At 35.5% G+C, this 19,040-nt stretch overlaps 1 protein-coding gene across 3 annotated transcripts in view; it reads left to right on the top strand.

Annotated features, from left to right (window-relative positions):
- The window catches only part of INTS2 (integrator complex subunit 2), a 51,805-nt gene extending 33,026 nt beyond the window's left edge, over positions 1–18,779 (top strand). For all 3 annotated transcript variants that reach the window (XM_043482261.1, XM_043482279.1, XM_043482270.1), the window contains exons 17-25: positions 1,246–1,410; positions 2,556–2,757; positions 7,979–8,104; positions 11,853–12,051; positions 14,282–14,533; positions 14,881–14,988; positions 15,364–15,469; positions 16,452–16,628; positions 16,732–18,779. In XM_043482261.1, the coding sequence (XP_043338196.1) occupies positions 1,246–1,410; positions 2,556–2,757; positions 7,979–8,104; positions 11,853–12,051; positions 14,282–14,533; positions 14,881–14,988; positions 15,364–15,469; positions 16,452–16,628; positions 16,732–16,901 (1,505 nt within the window). In that variant the 3' untranslated portion in view covers positions 16,902–18,779. The remainder of the gene's footprint in view (positions 1–1,245; positions 1,411–2,555; positions 2,758–7,978; positions 8,105–11,852; positions 12,052–14,281; positions 14,534–14,880; positions 14,989–15,363; positions 15,470–16,451; positions 16,629–16,731) is intronic.
- Positions 18,780–19,040: the final 261 nt, after the last annotated feature.

Below are 19,040 nucleotides of genomic sequence, written 5' to 3'. Positions count from 1 at the left end.
TGTCTGCATTTATTTATATCTTTACTTAATCTCTTTTCAGAGAAGTGATGTTATATTTTGCAGCATTTGGTAACTAATGTTGCCACTAATAAAGGGATTATGTAATGCAGACTAATTTGTACTATTATAAGCAGTCATTTTTGTGACCGTCCTGACTATACATATATTTGTGCATTTAAACTTTTAAATAATACTACTTGTGATTGTGACAGTGTCTTTTTCACAGAAACATTTATTTTAAGCAGTTTCTATGGGAAAGGCAGTAGATACTTCCCCTTTTGGGACTAAGCAGTGGTTTGATTTGATCTAAGTTGCATAGTGAGTGGCTGATCAAATCTAAAGTACTCTGATTACTGCTGATACTCTTATTGCTGGCACTCGCATCTGGGAGATGATGATGATAATTGTATGGTGACAATGATAATGTCTATCTAAATAGACATTATCATAATTTGTTTTTTCATTGCTGATGTTATACAGTAATAATAATGAGTAGTCAAGCTATGCTATAAGCAGATTAGAAATAAGACTTAGATTTAGTCAAAGGAGGTCCCAGTGCTTCTGAGCTTCCTAACTCTTCTTAAAAGAAGACAATTGCACCCTCTTGTGGGTATCATCAGTACTGCTTGGGTTGTATAAATATCTTTCCGCCTATTTCCTTAGAGTAGAACAGAGACGATGCTGCTTACCTTGTAGGAATGTTAGGGTGAAATGAGAAAATGTACATAAAGTGTACATTTAGGCACTCAAGTTGGGCAACTTTAATTTTACCCATGTATAGCAATGATTCTCAACTGGGTTGGAGGAGCGGATGTGTTCTCTTGTAGAAGTCCAGAATTTCTGAGTGAGGCCTTTTTCAAACCATATGTGATCTTTCCCAAATGAACCTTTTTTTCCCTTCTCTTTTTTTCCTCCCCACTCAACTCTTTTTTTTTTTTTTTATAGCCCACTCAACTCTTGAGCTACTGCTACTTTTATGCTGGAATAGGATGGAAGAGAGCTTGAGAACTTTGATAAGTAGTGGTTTCCAGCTGCTTTTGTATCGGTTCAGCTGCGGATCTTGATTTAAGCAAAGTCCCTGACTGAAGTACTGAATAGAAGTTCTCAAACTGTAGTGTGCATGTGTAAAAAGTGCAGATTCCTTTGGCTGGTGGAAAATGAAAGGGAGAAGGGAAAGGGGAAAGAGAAAAGAGATTTTGATGTTTAAGAATGAGGAATCCAATTGACGTCTTGTACATTTTCAAGGGTTGCATTCTGCTTTACTTCGTCTCCTTGCAACCAATTACCCACATTTATGCATCGTGGATGATTGGATCTGTGAAGAGGAAATCACAGGGACAGATGCCCTGTTAAGGAGAATGCTTCTGACTAATAATGCCAAAAACCACTCTCCTAAACAACTTCAAGAAGGTATAGTAAACTGATAACTCCTTTTACCCCTTTAGTAGTACAGAGAGGTGTTAGCCCCATTGAAATCTTAGAATCATGCAGAATTTTCCTGGAGATAGAGCAGTGTTTTGGTGACTATATAAAGTAATTCTCTTTGAGTGTAAGGATTTTTAACGCTTTTTCTTTTTTCTGACATGCTTGCATCTGTTTCCTCATAGGGTCTACATTATATCAATAAACAGGTCATATGGTTTAGGAAGGTCTTAAAACCGGTCAGAAATAAGTGCCATGATGTGGATGTATGACAGAAATCAAACCAGTATTGCAAAACAATCATCAATCAATTAAAAATGAATAAATATATATAAAAAAAGAAATAAGTGCCACGGAATAGAAAACAATGTATTTGCTCTTCATGGATAATGGTCTAGGTCAGCACTGTCAAATAGAAATAGGATGTGAGCTACGCATACAATTGTAAACTTTCTATATAATTTGCCACATTCAAAGAGTCAAAAAAAAAGCAAAATTAATTTAAATAATTATTTCATATAACCCAGTATATCTAATGTATTATCATTTCATCATGTAATCAATATAAAAACTGTTAGATATTTTACTGGTTTTCCATACTAAGTCTGTGTGTTTTAAACTTACAGCACATCTCATTTTATACTAGCCACGTTTCAAATGCTCAGTAGCCAAAAGTGCTTAGTGACTATTCTATTGAAGGATCGCAGTTCTAGATATTTTTTTATTAACAGCTGCTTACAGTCCATAAAGGGCTACCTGAAGGAAGGTGTCAAGAAATTTGAATTTTTCGAATGAATGTTAATACCAAAAGCAATACTTGGGTATATTTTTGCGGTCAGCCAATTTTTAAAATCAGTGCAAATCATTGTCTTTCTGTCACTGTCACTACTGTGATTTTTAGGATGAGATTTGTTGTTGTTGTTCTTTATGAAACAACTGCACTTTAACATAAATTTTTCTTAAGGGCCTAATTTTAAGTGTCCCCACAACTATGGCTAGGATTGAAAGTTTTACTTTCTTTAAAGCAGTATTGTTTTCTTGATTTGTTTGGCCTATAGTGTGACAGAGCAATATTTGCTTTCCATTTGGTAAGCTGTGTAGTGCTGAGATTGTGACGGCAGTTTTCCTTTTAGCGTTTTCAGCTGTCCCAGTAAGTCACACGCAAGTGATGCAGATTCTAGAACACTTGACTCTGCTTTCTGCCAGTGAGCTTATACCATATGCAGAAGTATTAACATCCAACATGCATCAGCTGTTGAATTCAGGGGTTCCACGGCGAATTCTTCAAACAGTCAATAAACTCTGGATGGTTCTGAATACTGTGATGCCTAGGAGGTAATTTCAACGCCCTGTTACATGTAATAGATAAGTGTATAGCAGTGACACAGTAACCTAAGTTGAAATGTTGAAAAAAATTGTTAAAAAAAACTTTTTGACTATATAAATCCTATCTGAAGACTACTGATTAAAGGGCTGTTATATCTCTTAAGGAAAGTAGTACATTTTATCTTAACACAGAAACCTTCGAGTATTTCCAACTTGAGAAAGTTCTTTGAAAGGGAGTTGTAGTCATTTGTGCCTAATTGTGATGTAGATTACCATTATGTCTTGCATCAGTCCAGTGGTTCCAGAGTTTGCTGTACATTGAAATCTCCCAGAGAGCTTTCTAAACTCCTGATCCCCAAGTTGTATGCCATGCTAATTAAATCAGAGTGGAATGCTGGGTTCATTATTTTGTCTTTAGTCACATAGGTCTCTGGTGGTCCATAGATTGCATCAGAAACACTTGGTCAGGTCTAAAAAAAAATATTGGGCTGGATTTACCTGAGATTTTGATTCAGTAGGTCTGAGAATATCTATACATTTTTTTTCCATTTATTTTTATTTATACATTTTAAATTTGATTTTTACTTATACCAAATTAATAACCGGAGAAGGCAACGGCACCCCACTCCAGTACTCTTGCCTGGAAAATCCCATGGACGGAGGAGCCTGTTAGGCTGCAGTCCATGGGGTTGCTAAGAGTTGGACACGACTGAGAGACTTCATTTTCACTTTTCACTTCCATGCATTGGAGAAGGAAATGGCAGCCCATTCTAGTGTTCTTGCCTGGAGAATCCTGGGGACGGCAAAGCCTGGTGGGCTGCCGTCAATGGGGTCGCACAGAGTCAGACACGACTGAAGCGACTTAGCAGCAGCAGCAAATTAATAACTGCACATAAGTTAGATAGTGTATAAGGCCTGTCCCTACCTTCTCATTTTAGACTCTGCTCCTCAGAGACACCTATTCTCAGCTCTTTTATCGTTTAATTCTGACATTTATATCCTACCATATATCTTAGTCATATGCTTATAATTACCATGATTATCTGACATTCCAATTTAGAAATTATCTTTGAATTCCTACTGTACAAGGTAAAGATTGAGCACTCTTACCTGCTTCCCTATGAGTCCTTCTCACCCAACACATATCCTCCCTCCCTCCATTTCTCTCAACCCAGTTAAATCAAAATTTTTGGTTAAAGAAATATTCAGTGTATATATAATTATGAGTTGTTGTTCAGTTGCTAAGTCATGTCCAACTCTTTGAGAGCCCATGGACTGCAGCACTACAGTCTTCCATGTCTGTCACTATCTCCTGAAGTTTGCTCAGATTCATGTCCATTGAGTTGGTGATGCTATCTAACCATCTCATGCTCTGCTGCCCTTTTCTCCTTTTGCATTCAGTCTTTCCCAGCATCAGTTCAGTTGAGTCGTTCAGTCGTGTCGACTCTTTGTGACCCCATGGACTGCAGCATGCCAGGCTTCCCTGTTCATCACCAAACCCGGAGCTTGCTCAAACTCATGTCCAGTTGAGTCAGTGATGCCATCCAGTCATCTCATCCTCTGCCATCCCCTTCTCCTCCTGCCTTCAATCTTTTCCAGCATCAGGGTCTTTTCCAATGAGTCAGTTCTTTGCATCAGGTGGCCAAAGTATTGGAATTTTAGCTTCAGCATCAGTCCTTCTAATGAATTTTCAGGACTGATTTTCTTTAGCATTAACTGGTTTGATCTCCTTGCTGTCCAAGGGATTCTCAAGAGTCTTCTCCAACACCACAGTTCAAAAGCATCAATTCTTTGGTGTTCAGCTTTCTTTATGGTCCAACTCTCACATCCATACATGACTAATGGAAAAACCGTAGCTTTGACTGTACATACCTTTGTCAGCAAAGCAATGTCTCTTCTTTTTAATTTGCTATCTAGGTTGGTCAGCTTTTCTTCCAAGGAGCAAGCATCTTTTAATTTCATGGCTGCAGTCACCATCTGTAGTGATTTTGGAGCCCAAGAAATAAAGTCTCTCACTGTTACCATTAATTTCTTCATCTATTTGCCATGAAGTGATGAGACCAGATGACATGATCTTAGTTTTCTGAATGTTGAGCTTTAAGCCAGTTTTTTCACTCTCCTCTTTCACTTTCATCAAGAAGCTCTTTAATTCCTCTTCACTTTCTGCCATAAGGGTGGTGTCATCTGCATATCTGAGGTTATTGATATTTCTCCCGGCAATCTTGATTCCCGCTTGTGCTTCATTCAGCCCAGTGTTTCTCACGATGTACTCTGCATATAAGTTAAATAAGCAAGGTGACAATATACAGCCTTGATGGACTCCCTTCCCAATTTGGACCCAGCCTGTCATTCCATGTCAGGTTCTCACTGTTATTTCTTGACCTGCATACAGATTTCTCAGAGGCAGGTAAGGTGGTCTGGTATTCCCATCTCTTTCAGAATTTCCCACAGTTTGTTGTGATTCACACAGTCAAAGGCTTTAGCATAATCAATGAAGCAGAAGTAGATGTTTTTCTGGAATTCTCTTGCTTTTTCTATGATCCAGTGGATGTTGGCAATTTGATCTCTGGTTCCTCTGCCTTTTCTAAATCCAGCTTGAACATCTGAAAGTTGTTGGTTCGTGTACTGTTGAGGAGAATTTTGAGCATTATTTTGCTAGCATGTGAGGAGAGTGCAGTTGTGTGGTAGTTTGAACATTATTTGGAATTGCCTTTCTTTGGGATTAGAATAAAAACTGACGTTTTCCAGTCTTATGGCCACAACTGAGTTTTCCAAATTTGTTGGCATATTGAGTGCAGCACTCTAAGAGACTCATCTTTTAGGATCTGAAATAGCTCACCTGGAATTCCATCACTTCCACTAGGTTTTTTCATAAGTAGTGCTTCCTAAGGCCTACTTTATTTCACACTCCAGGATGTCTGGCTGTAGGTGAATGACCAAACCGTCATGGTTATCTGGGTCATTAAGACCTTTTTTGTATAGTTTCTTCTGTGTATTCTTGCCATCTCTTCTCAATCTCTTCTGCTTCTGTTAGATCCTTACCCATTCTGTCCTGTTTTGTACTCATCCTGACATGAAATGTTTCTTTGGTATCTCCAATTTTCTTGAAGAGACCTCTAGTCTTTCCCATTCTATTGTTTTCCTCTACTTTGCATTGTTAATTGAGGAATGCCTTCTTATGAGTACCTAAGTGTTACTTTAGTTGATGTATATGATAACCTGTGATTATAATCTCTCTCTTATACAACTGTCTTCCTCTGCACCCCACATACAAACCTTGAGTTGTTTGCCTCTTGTCTGTCTAAGGTTTTTTTTTTTTTTTCCTGTATTAATAACACATTCACTTTCAAACTATATTGTTGAGTAGAAATTTACATAACAGTTGTAACATATCAGATAACATATCTGTAACATTTTTCCTTGGAAACCTTCCTTTCAGAGCTTTCAATCCATATGCCTCAATCTGAGACATCCACAGTAGCCATCTGGAATGCTTTGTCTTTGGTTCAATTCCATGTTTTTCTCTTTCTTGGTTTAGTTCCTTATGAGTGGAACTCATACTCAAGTGACTTCCTGAGAAAGGTTGTTTGGGAAACTTTTTTTTTTTTTCCTTTGAGGTTTTCATGTGTGAGAAGGTATTTATTCTTCCTCTCACATATGATTGATATTTAGCCTTGGTGTAGAATTCTAGCTTATTTTTCCTCTTAGTAACTTGAAGGCTTTATTCTGTTGAAGTAAGTATAGCTTTCCTGATTGCTATTGATTAAGCTCATTTACTACCTCCCAGTCCTTTGTATGTGACCCTTGTTTTTTCTCTCTTAAAGGTTTTAGGTTCTTTTTCACTGTTTCTGCAGTTTCATGATGATACCTTTTGATGTGGTTCTTCTTTAATTTGTGGGCTTCCCTGGTGGCTCAGCAGTAAAGAATCCACCTGCCAATGCAGGAGACATGGGTTAAATCCTGGGTCAGGAAGATCCGCTGAAGAAGGAAATGACAACCCACTGCAGTATTCTTGCCTGGGAAATCCCACGGACAGAGGAATCTGGTGGGCTTTAGGTCACAAGGTTGCAGAAGAATCGGACATGACTTAGCAGCTAAACAGCATCAGCAACTTTTAAAATTTGTGGTCCTGGGCACTTGGTTGGCCTTTTCTTTTACATCTGGGGACTAATGCTGATACTTTCACTTCTAGGACATTTATATATATATATATTCCCCCCCCCCCCCCCGCCCCCAGTAATTTCTCTCTGTCTGTTTTCTGGAATTTTTTGCAGTTTGGGTTTTAAACCTCTTTGACCTACTCTGATTTTTCTCCTCTTTTTCCTCTATTTTTAAATTTATCTTTTGAATACATTTTCTAGATGTTTTCTGTATGTTATCTTCTGCTCTTTCCTTTGAATTTAAAATATTCCTGTTATAGTTTTAATTTCTAAGAACTCTTATTTGAAAATCTCTAATTGTTTTCTGTTCTTGTCTCATATATGAAATATTCCATCCTGTAAGGAAATTATACATTTAAGAATTTTTTTCTTTTTATCCCTACATTCTCTGTTTCTTTGGCATTCCCTCTTTCTGTTTGTATATTTTACTCTTTTTCAAATTAGGAGCTTTCTTTGATGTCTGATGGCCATTGGCTACCCACTCGTGTTTAAGAGTGGGCAAGCTCTGTGTGTGAGGGCTGGTGGACTCCTGGCCTTCCCTATAAGAGATCAGGTGCCCTCCATATTGCATATCTCTCAGTAACTCTGTTGGCGCAGTTAGGTTAGTAACCACTTTTATGGATATTGATGTCTAATCTCATAGTGGCATCTCACATTGAGATTCTATGGTGATACATATAGAACAGTGACAATTTATGGGGCCAGTTACAGCTTCAGAGTGCTTTGGTGGATATCGTTTCATTTATAGGTATTTTCATATCTTACAGAGGAGAAACAATCAGGGATCTCCATGACTTACACAGTCATAGCAAGTATGGTATAACTGAGGTTTTAATTCAAATGTTCATTTTATATGTGGTGATTATTCCATTAGAGCTGTGAAGATTTTTGAAACTACTTTCATTTGTTTTAGAAACATAATGATAGATTAGATTTTTTAATAGTTTTTAATTTTCCCAAGTTCATTTATACCTGTTCTGTATTTTCTCCCTGAATGTAGCTTTCTAACCTGGCTACAGGTTTCAATTATGATATAGCTGTTTTTGAACATGTGATTATTTTCTCATCAGGCTGTGGGTAATGACAGTTAACGCACTTCAACCATCAATAAAGTTTGTACGACAGCAAAAGTATACTCAGAATGACCTGATGATAGATCCTCTCATTGTGCTAAGATGTGATCAGAGGGTATACAGGTATGTGTTCAGTTTCATTTCTACTATAGAGTTTATGCTTTGGAGAGTCAAAGGAAATTGAAAACATTCAGTTTAAACTTATATCTTAGTGTGCTTGCAGATAACCTGGCAGTATGACCTGTGAAGTTTTTGCTTTTGGTTGTTTTTTTGTTGTTGTTGTCTATATTCATGAACTTCACTTTAATATTTAATATGTGATTAGCAATACTAGCTTTAAGAAAATATCATCCTTGGTTTTCACGGCCCTCAATAGTGGCTATTCTTTCAGAGTCAAGATAGTGAAAAATAATATTGTTTCTGCTAGCATTGTTGAAAAAACCTTTTAAAAAATTGGTTTATTGTGAACTATTGCATGCATTAAAATTGTGATCTTTTTGGAATCCTCAGTTGTGAGGTTATGTTCATTTATTCCACGTTTGTGTATAAGTCCTTGCCAGTGGCTGAACTTAATCAGTTTCTTTGAAGTAACTTCACCTCAAGAGGTGGAATTAATTAGTCCTCATCATTAATATTTGAATTTCTAATTGCTCAGTTTTAATATTATTTAGCAAAATATTATTTTGCTAAATAATAGTAAAGATATACAAGTTGAGGGGTCTTCCTTTAAAGTGATTATCACCTGTATGGGGAAATAAAACCCATACCTGAAAAGTTAAATAGTATGGTCACATGCAGATGAATGGTACAGTAAATGAATGCTGTTAAAAGTTTTAGGAGGAAATCAAAGTTCTGTTTTGAAGAATATAAATAGATTTTAGATGAACAGAAACTATAACGATGGGGTGTAAACGGTCAAAAAAGGTATCTTGAGAAAAAGAATAGTGTGAGCAAAAGAATAAAAGCCAGTGGGAAAAAGGCTTGAATGGATGGCTGAATTTTTGAGCACACACTTCAGAGCTGCATGTTAGGTTAAGGTCAGACTCTTGAGGGCCTTGAGTGTTAGGCTTGGGAGATCATTTAGGTGGTAACTTGAGAAGAGAAAGTTCATGCTAGATGACTTAGAGGGGAAAGAAGCTGGAGTAAAGAAGACTAACTAGGGTACAGTCTAACATACTCATCTGTCTTTAATCCTGGGGATGACATTCTTGAAGTGACAACATCTGCAGAATAAATCAGATACAGTTTGGTAAGATCAAGGTCTCAGAGGGATGAGGAGTCAGAAGAGTAAACAATATAAATGATATTAAGTATCTATATATGGATACTTAAAAAGGAAACAAGAGTAAAGAACACTTCTAAAGAAGAGCACTTCTAAAACAATTTACCATTGTTAAAAATCCACTTAACTTTTCACCTAAATCACCTCCAGTTGTTCAGGAAGTTGTTAATTTATGCTACCTTAACATATGACATGTTTTTGTAGTCTGGATCTTTCACTCAGTAACTTGTTTAACTTTTTCTCATGTTAATAGATAGTCTTATATTAGTTGGCTAGGTAGTATTCCACATAGGTACACTAAAGCTTAACCCAGTTCCCTATTGTTGGATATTTTATTTCCATTTTTTTGTTAATTATTTTTAGTGCTGTGGTAATTGATGTGTACTATTTCCTAAGAATTGATTCTTAAAAATGGAATTATTGAGGCAAAGGGAACATGCTCATTTTCAGGTCTTTTGATTCATGTTTTCATTCTGCCATCCAGAAAGGCTGAAACAGTTTACATTCTCATAGTGGGTGTTTGCTATTGTATACTTTCCTATACCATTTCATGTAATATTTTCCAATTTGATAAGTGAAAAATGAATTCCTATTTTAATTTATATTTTGTTAGATTGGATATTTTAATATGTTTATTATTTTATACTTTAGCCTAGTTTTCTATTGGAATGCTTACCTTTTTTGATTTAAAGAGCTCCTTATGTATAAAGGATATCAGCTATTTGTATATAGAATGCAGTTTTTTCTTTTATTCTATTGTTTTGTCTTTTAATTTTGTTCATTTTTTTTAAATTTAATTTTTCCCAAGTGGTCATTCAGATGGTTTTTAAGCATAAACAATATAAAGAGATATGACATTTTGGATTTTCTTTGAACTAACCAGTGGTGAGGGTAGGTAAAATGGATGGGGGGGGGGTGGTCTGAGTAAGCCATGTGATGTGTAGATAACTGTTGCTGGCTGGCTGACGGGTTCTTAGGTTCATTAAAATATTCCCTTTTTTAATGTATACATGAAAGTTTTCACAATATATATTAAAAAGTACAAAAACAAGTAGATTAATAAGAAGAGAAAGGTGTACAGTGAAAAGTCGTGTTCTCTCCTGTCTATCATGACATTTTTAGAGAATTCCTTTCTGTCCTCTTGACCAATCCCAATTCCATCTCCAGAAGGAACTTTATTGTGGTAATGGTGTGTTAGGAGCTTCAGTTTCCAAGCATTTGCAAATTTATAAATAGAAGTATTTACTTTTTTGTTTTGGGTGGTTTAAAAAATTAAATGGTTTTTAGTAGGCTTTATATATTTATTTTTAAAAAACCTACCATTTTCAACATGTTTTCCATATGAGTTTGCATAGCTCCTTCTTTTCATTGTTTTAAGTGCTGCATAGTATTCCATATATAGATTAGTATTCCATATATATATGCCTGTCCTCCAGAAACTCTGATCAGAATGGCTGGTGGAGTTTAGGACTTTTTAAAAAATAAATAGTTCAGTTTTGGGAACATTGCCATGGCTTATTTAACCATTGACATTATTTTTTCACTGTTAATACCTGCATTTTTATTATAGAAAATTTGAACATTTCAGAAAAACCATTGACATGTTGATGGACATTTAAGCTGTTCACGGTGTTTCACAGTTTTTTTTAAAAACAAAGCTGCACTGCCTCTGTGCACACATGCTCAGTTTGTGACAGGCTGGGAAGTGGCATTCTCAAGTCTTTCTAAGGGTTTGACTTTTTAATATTTTAGTGGTTACTGATGTATCTTTTGGTTTCTTTTTTTACATGTAATTGTTACATCTATTCTTATCTCATTTAACCTTAATTTGTAACAGTTTTTGAGGAATGAATATTTATGTTTTAGTTGAGGAAACTAGGGCTCGGTAAATAACGTGCCATTGAGTGGTTGAAGTGTTCTTGAAATACAGAGTTGTCTTGCTCCAAAGAATAAACAGTAGTAGAAAGAATGAATATCTAATCTCCTTCATCTTATCAATAATTGACTATTCCTCTCTTTGTAAAACATTTTTATTTTATGTTGGAGCATAGTTGATTAACAATGTTGTGTTAATTTCAGGTGTATAGCAAAGTGATTCAGTTATACATGTATCTATTCTTTTTCAAATTCTTTTCTCATTTAGGTTATTACAGATTATTGAGCAGCATTCCCTGTGCTATACAGTAGGTCCTTGTTGGTTATCTATTTTAAATATAAAATTAGGTACATTAGACTGTTGCCCTTTGAGGACTGTCGCCTTGCAGACTCATAGCTAAGAGATTTATTGGTAGTGCCATTATTTTATAAAAAAGAATGCCTTTTTTTCTAGGTCATACATTATATTTGGTTTTAGCTGATGAAATGAAATAGATAATACTTTTCATACAAAAGTATAGAGAATTACATGTGTTAAGCTTTCATTTTGAGAATGAATATTTCAGTGGGAAAAGTGTAACTTTCCTGCTCTTTAGGGTTTCAGGTACTGTTCAGGTTTTTCTAATTATATAAGCTGATTCATCATGTTCTGGCTAATTTAAAAATTTATATTTGTTCTCATGTATTTTTTATTTTTCTTCTTCCTTTGTGTAGATGCCCCCCACTGATGGATATTACTCTGCACATGTTGAATGGGTATCTTCTGGCATCCAAAGCCTACCTTAGTGCTCATCTGAAGGAAACAGCAGAGCAAGATAGGCCTTCTCAGAATAATACGATAGGTTTAATTGGACAAACTGATGGCCCGGAAGTTACCAGAGAAGAACTGAAAAATGCATTACTGGCTGCTCAGGTAATAAAGTAAAATCTAATCAAAAAGGGCAAAGGCTTCCCTGTTAAATAGATGGCCTTCTAAATACAGTGGTAACATATTGTATATCTCTTTTATTACTGAACTTACAATGGGGTTACCTTTGCTTCTAAATATCAGATGGACTTTATTATTAAAATAAGGAATAATCTTCATGATATTTATTTAATAGCCATTTTAGTGAGATTTACATTTTAATAAAATATAAGACTTTTGTTTCTTAAAATCAAATGATGGAAAAAAAAACAAATGGTAGAGACAGACAAGAAGTATATATATGTAATAAAATGTCAGGCAGTGATAAATACTATGACAGCATAAGTTAATGTTCTATTTAGAAAAGGTTTTTAACAAAGTAGAATTTATTAAAGCCTTAGGTAGTAATTTTTGCAGGACATGTGAGATGGTTGAATGTTAAGCAGTTAGAGGTCTTCATAGTACTAATGTTTTCTTAGGTTGAAATATTTTCTGAAAATTTTTCATTGGCAATAAGGAGAATTAGAGTAATAATATAGATCCACAATCCCTTATCTGTGATATGGAATTCCAAAAAAGCTATGAAAACTGAAGCATTTTTTCTGGTAATCAGTTGGCAGAAAAACCTGACCTGATATGACCTCGTTTGTGACAAAACTTGACCTGAATTAATGTGAAGCTATTTGTGGCCCTTATCTCACTTACTATGAAAATTGGTATGTTTTGCTGCAGAAATATTAATATATTTGATTACAGTATACTGTCTTAGTCTCTGCTGTGGGTATTATATAACATCACAGAAAAAAAAATCTGAGTTCTAAAATAAATCTGACACTCAGTTTCAGAGAAGTGATTGAGGATGGTAATAGCTACTGTTTATATAATGCTTATTTTATGGTGGATGCTATTTTGAGTTTTTTATGTGTATTAACTTATTTAATCTCTACAACCAACCTATAAGTTAATGGAGTATTATCTCCACTTTTGCAGAGTAGGAAAATGAGATTCAAAGAGGTTAAATGAGATGCTCAAGGTTATATATTCAGTAAGTAGGGAAGCTATTAATAGGATTTGAGCTTGGGCAGGCTGGCTCCAGAGTGTATAAACAAAAATAATGCAGAACTTTATAAATGATTAAATGTAAGGCTAACCTTAGTTTATAATCAGGTTCTTACTCAGTTAGATGGAGTAATTGTCTTCTTCTATCCCAGGCAGTAGCTGTGTTTCAGAGATGCATGTTATGTATTCATTTTCTTTTTCTTCCTTGCTGCTAGGTGAGAGTGATTATAGCTCTCCCTTATAGGTAGGGCCATTAAATAGATCGCCCCTCAAGAAACTACTTTTCTGTGAAATGACGCACAAGCTTGTGGACTGAGCAACAGTGAGTTGTACAGATGGAATGGATGGTGAGGCAGAGTCTTTCCTGAGCCTTGAAAAGTCCATCTTCAAATTAAAAGGGAGAAGAGCTTAGGGGAGTGGCTTTTAGACATTTGTTATTAACCACCATCTTCAGAGGTGAGGAAAAAATGGAATACAAGACATCCTGGGCGAAGTAAGAATTTAAGAGGAAGGAAAAGAGATTCTGGTAGAAGTCACTTTTTGTCTAGGGTCCATTTGGATGATACTGAATTAGAATACTCTTGTAGTAGTAAACTGGAGTCCATGGATCGTCACTGGAGATGTGTGAGCACTTTGAAATTATGCCATATGTTAATTTTTTATGCTAAGAGGGTGGCATGTAGCTTCCTTCAGATTTTTTAAAATTTAATTTTATTTATTTACTCATTTTTAGCTGCACTGGATCTTCATTGCTATGTGCGAGATTTCTCTAGTTGTGGTGATGGGCTACTGTTCGTGGTGGTGGCTTCTCTTGCTGTGGAGCACAGGCTCTAGGCACGGCGGGCCCAGGAGCTGGGGCTCAGGGGCTTAGTTTCTCTGCTGCATGTGGCATCTTCCTGGACCAGGGTTTGGACCCATGTCCCCTGCATTGACAGATTCTTATCCACTGTGCCACCAGGGAAGTCCTCCTTCAGATTCTTAAAAGGGTTCATGGCCCTAAAAAAGCTGAGAACCACTGGCGTACAAATTGTTCACTTTTGCTGTTTTTTTTTATTTATTTATTTTTTTGTTTGTTTTTTAAAGAAAGAGTTATTTGTTTTTATCACATCAGTTTATGTGAAAACAAATCAGATTTCTCAGAAACTTCTTCACTTCTCTGTGTTTTATCTGTTTGTAGGATAGTGCAGCAGTTCAGATTCTCTTGGAGATCTGCTTACCTACTGAAGAGGAGAAGGCAAAGGGGGTCAATCCAGACAGCTTGCTAAGGAATGTTCAAAGTGTTATTACCGCCAGCATTCCAAATAAGGGAGTGGAGGAAGGAGAAGACAATTTGCTCTGTAACCTTCGAGAAGTTCAGTGCCTTATCTGTTGCCTGTTGCACCAAATGTACATCGCAGATCCCAACATTGCTAAGCTTGTTCACTTTCAGGTCTGGTTTCAAAGAATGATACCTTTTGGTTGAACTTTGTTTTGGGGGGTAGTTGTGAATTGCTGAATTAATAGGATCATTTAGAAACTGGAAGTCATGCAAATGATCATGGTTCTTTGCAATATGGAGAAAAATCAAGATTTTTAAAAATTTGATTTTAGCCTGATAAAGTGTTTGTATAATTTATCTCCATTTTAGTGCATCAGAGAGGTGAAATGCCAGGAAACATGGAGGGCATTGTAGCCTCCTGAGCAACTGTTACATCAAGGAAGTGAAACCTTCCTTTGTATTTGTATCTGTCTTGACTTATTTTATTTCTAACTTTCCCCTCTTCCTTGTTGAGATAGGGTTACCCATGTGAACTCTTGCCTCTGACGGTCGCTGGTATTCCGTCTATGCACATCTGTCTGGATTTCATACCTGAGCTAATTGCACAGCCAGAACTTGAAAAACAGGTAATGAGCATTTTGGAACTTTAGGACAATTTTGACCGTCCTTTAATCTTCCTGGTTATATAAACCATTTTACAGTTTTTAATACTTAAAAGACTTTCTTTAGGCTTCCCAGGTGGTGCTAGTGGTAAAGAAACCGCCTGCTAATGCAGGAGACATAAAGATGCAGGTTTGATCCTTGGGTTGGGAAGATCCGCTAGAAAAGGGCATGGCAACCCACTCCAGTATTCTTACCTGGAAAATCCCATGGATAGAGGACCTGGCAGGGTGCGTCCAAAGGGTTTCAAAGAGTCAGACATGACTGAAGTAACTTAGCATGCACATATGCACGCAAAGACCTTCTTCAGAAACTTGAAATCTTTGGATTTTGTGTTACAGATATTTGCTATCCAGTTGCTTTCTCACTTGTGTATCCAGTATGCATTACCAAAGTCACTGAGTGTGGCTCGCTTAGCTGTCAATGTCATGGGAACTTTGCTAACAGGTGTGTATCTAATGGGCATCAATAACAAAAATGTCTAACATAAAGTAGTACATATTTTTTCTGAATTTACTCACACCATGTTTTCTGCATCACTGGTAGTTTAATTTATGCAATAATTTTGAATTATTCTTTTTGAAAACTTCTCTGTGACAAATGTGATGTATAGTATAGAGGGGATGACTAGGTAGGCAAGTTGTATCTTTTGTTTTTGAGAATGACTATATATAGATTTACAGTAAATATACTAAGCATTACAAATTTTGTAAGTGGAAATCAGGTCTGCTTTCTGAATGTAATTGTATCATTAGAAAACAAGTTATAATTTATTGCAAATGCTTAGAGTTCCAGAAAAATATAATCATCTGTATAAATAAGAGATTAATATATTAATTGTTTCCTTAAGTTCTAAAACATAGCCCAGCATTTTAACCATCTTCCAGGTTGTTAAGTAAAATGGAATGAAAATACACTGTTTTAAAAGATATGAACTATAATTCAATCTTTAAAAATTATGTCTCAGTCAGTTTCATATTCTTTCTCAGTGCTCTCATAATAATTTATTCATTTTTCTTTCCATCATATCCACTTCATGTTATACTATTTATAGTGGTTAAGAACTTAAACTGCCTGAGTTGTCTTTCCACCCCACTGCTAACTGGAGTTGAACAGCTTCTTAATGTAAGGTTTATTTAAGAGTTTTCTTATATATTAAATAGGTATCATAAAGATGCTTTTTCATTTATAATATTGTGAGATTTAAATGAAACAGTGTATGTCATGCACCTATAACAGCGCTTGGACATAAGCATTTATGTGGTAGATAACGGTTGACTGCTAGATTGTGAGCTCCCTGAAGGCAGGGGCTGGCTGTGTCTTAGAAAACTTAGTGTTCTCAGCACAGAGCATGGTGCTTAGTATACTATATAGGCCATGTATGTTGAATTTATATCTGTGAAAATTCTGTTTCATTTCTTTCCAACAGTTTTAACACAGGCTAAGCGATATGCTTTTTTCATGCCAACTCTGCCAAGTTTGGTCTCTTTTTGTCGAGCGTTTCCTCCACTGTATGAGGATATTATGTCTTTGCTGATCCAAATAGGGCAAGTTTGTGCCTCTGATGTTGCCACTCAGACAAGAGACATTGATCCAATTATTACACGTAAGTAGTAACTTCTTTTCAAGAGTTGTTTAAATACTTCAGGCAGAAAGGCCCAAATCCTTTCCGGATTTCTTCCCTTAATTATTTTTCCTTATGTTTTTAGGTCTTCAGCAAATAAAGGAGAAACCAGGTGGATGGTCTGGACTCAGTAAAGATCCGTCTCATAAAAATGGACCTAGGGACACTGGAAGCATGGATCCTGATGTACAGCTCTGTCATTGTATTGAAAGCACAGTAATCGAAATAATAAACATGAGTGTTAGTGGAATTTAACAAAGAACACACGTAAAACTAAAAAATGAAGCTGTTTGCTGCATATACCCAACACGAACATGCATCTTATAACAACTAAACTGAATGGGAACAGAAACATCTTGGAATCACTAAAATGATTAAATTCAACATGAATACACTTTAGAACTCTCTTGAGAATTATGCTTGCTTGTATTTGATTGGCAGTTCTTTGGATCTACTTTGCTGGTATGTTTTTTTGTAGCAACTGAGCTTTTCTTTTTCTGTTGGCAGCACATTTAAGAAACTCATTACTGAAAAAGTGAATATGGTCTTGTATTAAGCTTTTGAAGTGAAGAAAAACTGCCATGCCTTTAATTTAATATCTTATTAATAAGTCTGTGGATAGCCCCAGTGTTTAACCATCAGCTAGTAACAGTACAGTGATGCAGTGATGAGAGAGAGAAAAAGGGAAGGGGGAATTGAGGGAAAATTAGGAGTTTTAAACAATAGGAATCTCTAAAACTTGCAATGCAAATAATAGTAGTAATGAATGGAATAGTAATAGCAAGATGGAATTCCAGTTCTCAAGAAACAGTATTGAGAAGGGCTTTAAAAAAGGCAAACAGCTTTTTGTAAATGACTTCCATGGACTTACAGATAAGGATTTAAAGATTTTACATATTTGCTTCAATTTTTACTAATATATGAAGCCATATGTTTAAAGAGATACTTGAATAATTTGGAATTTTAAGATACTGGCTTAGAAGAGTTTACAGAAACATTTTTGTGCAGAGACTAACCTGAAAAGAGGTCTCATTTAGTTTTTTTTTGAAGTTTATTTTTATAATGGTCAGAGGGGGTAAATCCATTGGAATCTCATTGAAGTTTAGAGCAATAAAACCCACTGGATTGAAGAACTCTGTTTGTCAACAGGACTATAATTCACATCATAATTTGAGAAGATTTTGAACTAATCTGTAGTGTTTGGACCTCAGGAAAAATTAAAACGGGGAAAATTCTGTGTTGTGGAAGGATTTTGCAGTCCTCTGTTAGTAATGTCCATTGATTAGGTAGATGCATTCAGTTAACCCATAATCCGCATTTTTTTCCTTAATGAAGTATCCAGTGCAGAAGGTACTTCTCTTTGCTTTCTGAGAAATACCTGAATGAACCCCTCTTTCCCACCCCACTTGAAACAGACCTCTTCACTTAAAAAAGAAATAAGGAAGGCTAATAAGAAAGTGTGGTTTTTAAGAAAAGAAATTTAATTTTAGCCTTTTCACTAGGAAATAGTCACATTTCATTTTCCTTCTTTGTAAAATGAAATTACTACTGGCCCTACCTCATAAGGGTATTACATAAGAACTAATTTGTATCTGTTTCAAATCTCGTGCACGGTATCATAGATGAGAATATTTATAACTTTTATTAGATGCTTAAAGTTCAATTAAATAATTTTGATGCAAAAAACAAAAGCATACACTTAAAAACAAAGAACTTGCATATTTTTAAACAAGGCAGTTTTATAGTCTTTTAAGATTCAATACAACTGCTCCTGTTTGCTTCCTTTTGTTTAAACTGAGGTTTTGGAATATTTTGTGTGAGTAGGTAACCTCTAGGAGTCAGAAAAGATTGAAATGTTTTCTAACTAAATACAGTGCACATTCCTGGATCAATTTTCAAAGACTGGTCAAAACCTGCTGTGTTAAAAATAATAACATATGCTGTTTTTCATCAGGTTTGTTGATGATGTAAATAAAATATGTAAATATTAGTAAATGTTAATATTCATGTATTTTAAGTTAAGGTTATAAAATTTGTCACAATGTGATTTTTTTTTAAATTCAAGTGAAGAAAAGATGTGTGCAGCTATTTTGAATATTGGTTTATAAACATTCATATTCTTTATCAAATGAACTTGTAGTTTTTTGTGTTTTATTTCACTGCTATTAACCTGAAAGGAACCATTCAAGGGACTGGAATCCAGAGGACTCTGTGGTTCCAGAACTTGTGTACCCTGTTCTGTTATGCTGCGAACATCAAAGGGCAATACAAGGTGAGAGTCAGTTGACAGCCTTAGGAACTTAGGAGAGGAAAATCATACTAGTTACTCTGGGAGTAATTATCAGTACTTAGAAGATTTTAATATTTTAAAAATTTTGTAAAAGCAGACATAAT

The sequence above is a fragment of the Cervus canadensis genome, chromosome 1 (genome assembly GCF_019320065.1).
Source record: "Cervus canadensis isolate Bull #8, Minnesota chromosome 1, ASM1932006v1, whole genome shotgun sequence".
Lineage (NCBI taxonomy): Eukaryota > Metazoa > Chordata > Mammalia > Artiodactyla > Cervidae > Cervus > Cervus canadensis.
This window is presented reverse-complemented; position numbering and strand designations above follow the sequence as displayed.